The sequence below is a fragment of the Limulus polyphemus genome, unplaced genomic scaffold (genome assembly GCF_000517525.1).
Source record: "Limulus polyphemus unplaced genomic scaffold, Limulus_polyphemus-2.1.2 Scaffold803, whole genome shotgun sequence".
Lineage (NCBI taxonomy): Eukaryota > Metazoa > Arthropoda > Merostomata > Xiphosura > Limulidae > Limulus > Limulus polyphemus.
Window position 1 is genome coordinate 413,491 of NW_013666413.1, and position 4,984 is coordinate 418,474.

Below are 4,984 nucleotides of genomic sequence, written 5' to 3' on the forward strand. Positions count from 1 at the left end.
TGCTCATGTAATAAATCAAACACAATTGCACCTTGCCCACCTTTTTCCATTTTTGGAAATTCTTCTTTATATACACTTCTATATATAACATGAATAATTAATCAGAAGCTCAGAATGTCCCCATAGTGGCTTTCTCAGCCTATTTATCGTCTTTGGATGCCATCTCTTTCTTAGTAAAAACACAGCCAAGACTGGTCACTTTGTAAAGACTAAAGGTCAGTTTTATATTATTGGATACAGTAACATGAGTGCACATGCGCCACATCATTGTAACTTCTGTATTGTTAGCCAGGCATGGCTGAAAGGTCAATATAATAAAAATAATAAATATATATAAATGTATAATGTTATGAGATTTAAGAGATTTGTTTTTGTGTTATAATTTGTTGTCATTCTAGAATAAAAAAAGCATAATTTATATTTATTTCCTAATTTTTAACATGGTTACGAGATCAGTCAAATCTATCAAACCTGTATAGAGATTCGCTACTAAAAATAAGAAATAAAGTATAAGATTTTTTCTTAAGATGTGTTTGATAACTATCTGGACATTATAAAGATTTCACATGTGAAATTTGAAAATTTTCTGATGCACAAAAGTATTTTTAATCTTAAAATGAAAATTACTTTGCATGTTGGATAGGCAACATGCAAAAAAGAAAAAAATAGGCATGAGAAAAACATTGCTTTACAAACCATAAGACTTAATAAAAAAAAATTTGACATTTTGTGTATGAAAGCATTGTAGTGTTTACTGATAATCTGCCAAATTTCGTTAACATACTAATTTAAAAGTTATAGCATGAAAACTATAACAAGCACAAAATGGTTATGAGGTCAGTCCCAAGGACCAAGCCCATGCTAAAAGAGTTAATGTTCTTCCAATGCTCCGGGGTGCTTGTACCATCCTGGAGGAATCATTCCAGCTTCAGTGGCCCCAATATAATCCAAAAGTAAAGAAACTGATATGATATTAACAATATATATTATCATTGAATCATGAAAATAAACAAATGTTCATCTATCAACCTACTTCAATGAAACTGTTAAAAATAAAAGAGTAGAAATAAGTAATGGAAAAAATTGCACAAATTAAGTATGATGTAGGGATGGCAATGGCAAGAAGTACAGAAACAAGGTAGGGATAAATACACAGTCGTACAAAAATCCCTACATAAGTAGCCAGTAAGTAATGAGTCAGTCTTACAAGCTTATAGTTATTAGACACTTTAAGCCTGCATAGTGCTATTCAGTTTAAATGCTTTTATTCAAACCTGAATTCATGCAATTGACAGGAATTCAACATTTAGTTGTAGATAAAAATTATTCTTGGAAAGATTTGGATACATGTGTGGTGATTTTTGTATGGTGTGTATTCATCTCTACATTGTTTCTGTAATTTTTGGCATTGCCATCCCTATTTAATTTTTGCAAAATTTTTTTATTATTATTTGCAGTATTTCTAATGACTGAAATACTGCATAAATGATTTACAATTTATATTAGAAAATGCTTTACTATAACAAAGAAGAAAACAGTATCCAGCAAAGTACATTAATAAATCTTTGATTACTGACAACCTTTCTGGATGTCTTACAATAATGCCTCCCAGACTTAAATAGTATATTTGGCTTATTATACTAATTTTTTCCCTTTTTATTTATGTTTATGATGTGCCCAATGATTGTTGTAAAGTATGACAAACAAGCTTTGTTTGAAACTATGTCATCAACTTGTCTCTAGCCTCTGAGGAAATGCTTTTCCATTTTCTTCATAGAATTAATACTTCTAGCTTGGATTGTAACATTAGCTTTGTACACTAACTAAAGGTAATCTCTCTCTCTTGTATCATTCTTTTTTTTAATATGGTAAAAACTTTTGTATGAAAAAGGCTTAGGAATATTAGTCATTTAGTTATAAACATCAAAGATGAAAGAAGTATACAGTCACTTTATTGAAAACACCCAGTTATAAAGATCAAACTTTTATTATCCTGAAAACCTTGCCTCAGTTCACATAGTTTTAAATAAAATAAATTGTTTATCTAAAACCCCACAAGTAAGAAGTGGCATATCTTTTGTTGTTGTTTTTTTCAGGAAAAATTGTGACCCCCAGATGACAGCCTTTGAACCTGAAGCTTTAGGTAATTTGGTAGAAGGAATGGATTTTCACAAGTTTTACTTTGATATTGGTAATTTCAGCATCTGTTTATTTTTTTGTTATATATCACTTGAATGTACAGGGTATCCCAGAAGCCTGGACTCATTGGGAAAAATACACCATTTTTTCTCAATTTATTTATTATTCAAATTACATACAATTAACAGTCATACACATATCAATCTTGGTATACTGTACCATCAGGCTATTTCCTTTCCTGAAATATGTAGAACTGACATTAAAAAATGTGTTTGTTTAACTTTAAGAATATAATGTCTATTTTTCCCTATGGGTCCAGACTTCTCGGACACCCTGTATTTGCTCTGTACCTGAATTTTAAAACTATTAATGTAAAATTTATATCAGGATATTGTTAAAGCTGCCTATTTATTTATTTAAAATTTTATTCGAATCCTTAAAATGTAGCTTATTTAATTTTGTCCAGCTAAAATGAGTTTGAAAAAAAAAAAACTGTAACCATGTCTGGATATGTAATTACTTTATTAGTATAAAGTGTGGTGGAGTTATTAGTGAGGATCACTGTAGTATAGAAAATTTAAATTTAACCCGTACATGAAAAATTGCTTCAATTAAGAACTATATAAACATTCTCAGTCTTCAAGATATAAAGGAAAATATTTAACTGGTTGGATAGTGATCATCCTAAAAAATTGAAAGTGTGGAGGTGTGAATGGTGTGAATTTGGAGGCCTTCACATTTTTACTTTATATCAGTTATTGCACTATTCAAGAAGTTGTGAATTTCAAAAATCTTGTTGCCATTCTGTTGAATAATTACTTGTGTCAATAAGGTCATCTTTATTATATGTTTTTTTTTCTCTCTCATGCTACACCTCATTAGTTTTATTCAATAATTACTGTGTGTGTGTATTTGATGGTTACTACTTAAGATGAGAAAATGACATTTTAGAACCATAAGATATGATAATTTTAAACAATTTTAGTTTGCTGACAACTTGAGTATGTTGTTAAAGAAGCATTCCACAGTTCCCATGTCCATTTTTGAAGTTTCTTATTAAAACGTTTGAAAATAATTGTTGAAGCCATTATTAGGGACAAGTTAGAAAGTATTAACCAGTTAAAAACTACAAGCTATAATCTGGCATCTTTATCATAGCTGCTGTTCTTATTTGAAGTTGTGATGTTATCCTAGGAGTGGAGTGTTTTGTTTCATTGTAAGGAACATTGTTTTTCCTGGTTTTCCATATACAACTTTGTAAATGATCAATCCTTGTGGAAAAAATAGTTTCACAATAGTAAAAAAAAAGAGTGAGTATTTTAAGTCATTTTTCCCTCTTTACTTCTGGACTATTTGAAGCGGTCAGGGATGTTATTTAAGAGGGGGATAATATGCTATGGTGAATGGACCGTGAGATTACACATTATGAAAGTCCTTGTATTCCTGTGTGAATGACTTGGAAATAATTTAAAAGAAGACTGGCAAGATGAGGGACCAAAGTGAATATTAGAGCTAGTATTCAAATAGTATCTTGTGTTTTTGATACCAATTTCAGATCACAGGGATCAACAGAAAAATAATGTTGAACATTTGCATTTTGTTCAGAAGGGTGCTGTTGTGTAACAAAAATATTTTTTAACCTGCAAATAAAATGGTTGTAAAAGTTATTCTAAGAGAGAATGCAAAGTAGATTCTGATTCTATATGAACATTCTGACTTTTTTAGAGTATTGTTTCTGAAAAAAAAAAGTAAAAGAAATGACAGACTTTTTTCTTCATTTACCATAATGCTAAGTCCACAGTTTTGATTAAATTTTTGAACTCATTTTTAGCAGAAAAATATTTTTGTACAGTACATCATGATGTATCATAATTTTTAAGCAGTACAAGTTGAGGAGGAGTTAAATTACAGGAGTCAAAGATAAAAAAATATGTCCATAATGAGGGAAAACTTGTAATACTGAGAATTTGGGCTAATCTCCAGAGCAAGTACAGGCTTTGGATGAAGAAAAAATGGCCACAAGAAAGAGGCCACAATTTCTTCATCTAAGAAAGCTTTGAGGAAATCTAGTGGTGAATGGTTTTTCATCCAAATTCAGCTTCATGTTTTGTTGTGAAAAGTTCATGTCAGTCTCTCCTTCTTCAACTACTTTCCAAGCTAATTTATCTTCACCATTCTCACAATCTCTTCCTGCCCCTACAACTATCCTCTTCCTCTTGTTAGGTCTAGATCCAGATCCTGCTTTTCTTTTCCTCATGGTAGCACCACTAGTCTTTCCCTTGCCTTTACCTGTACTCACACCTGAAGGGCCTGCCACAGGACTCTTCTCTCTCTCACTTTCACTAGATCTATCTAAGTAAAATTTTTCACATTCAAAATCATCATCATCATCAAGATCACTGGGAATAAAATCATTTTCATGGCTCAGAAGTTCCTCATTTAATTTCCTAGCTTGCTCAGAAGTAAAGTGACGAGGGCTACCAGAAGTAGTGGGCATAGTCATTTTATTTGTTTCAAAATAGGGGTTCAAAAAACTCATAAATCACTGAAACCATGTCGTTCTTCTATCAAATTAGTGCTCAGATTGAAGAAATTTCATCAACAGAAGTAGTTCTAGTAGTATATTGAACATATAAGACATTCAAAATGTGGGATTGATCGTGAAATGGAACAAGACCTACAGGGTGATATATTGGCAGCTCATCCAAGTAGGAAAATGATCACACCAATATATTGGCTGCTTAGAGAGTTGGAGGAGAAAGAAAATAAACAAGAAGAGAGACTAAAGCAGTAGTTGGAGGAGAAAGAAAATAAACAAGAAGAGAGACTACAGCAGTGGTTGGAG

General features: G+C 31.3%; 1 protein-coding gene across 4 annotated transcripts in view; it reads left to right on the forward strand.

Moving 5' to 3' along the window:
• Nucleotides 1–3,770, forward strand: part of LOC106460608 (calcium/calmodulin-dependent protein kinase type II alpha chain-like) — a 59,401-nt gene extending 55,631 nt beyond the window's left edge. For 2 of the 4 annotated variants that reach the window (XM_022387374.1, XM_022387375.1), the window contains one exon: nucleotides 2,097–3,768. In XM_022387374.1, coding sequence (XP_022243082.1) covers nucleotides 2,097–2,433 — 337 coding nt within the window. In that variant the 3' untranslated portion in view covers nucleotides 2,434–3,768. Of the gene's footprint in view, nucleotides 1–2,096 lie in introns of all 4 variants that reach the window. The other 2 variants (XM_022387372.1, XM_022387373.1) reach the window with 2 other exon arrangements.
• Nucleotides 3,771–4,984: the final 1,214 nt, after the last annotated feature.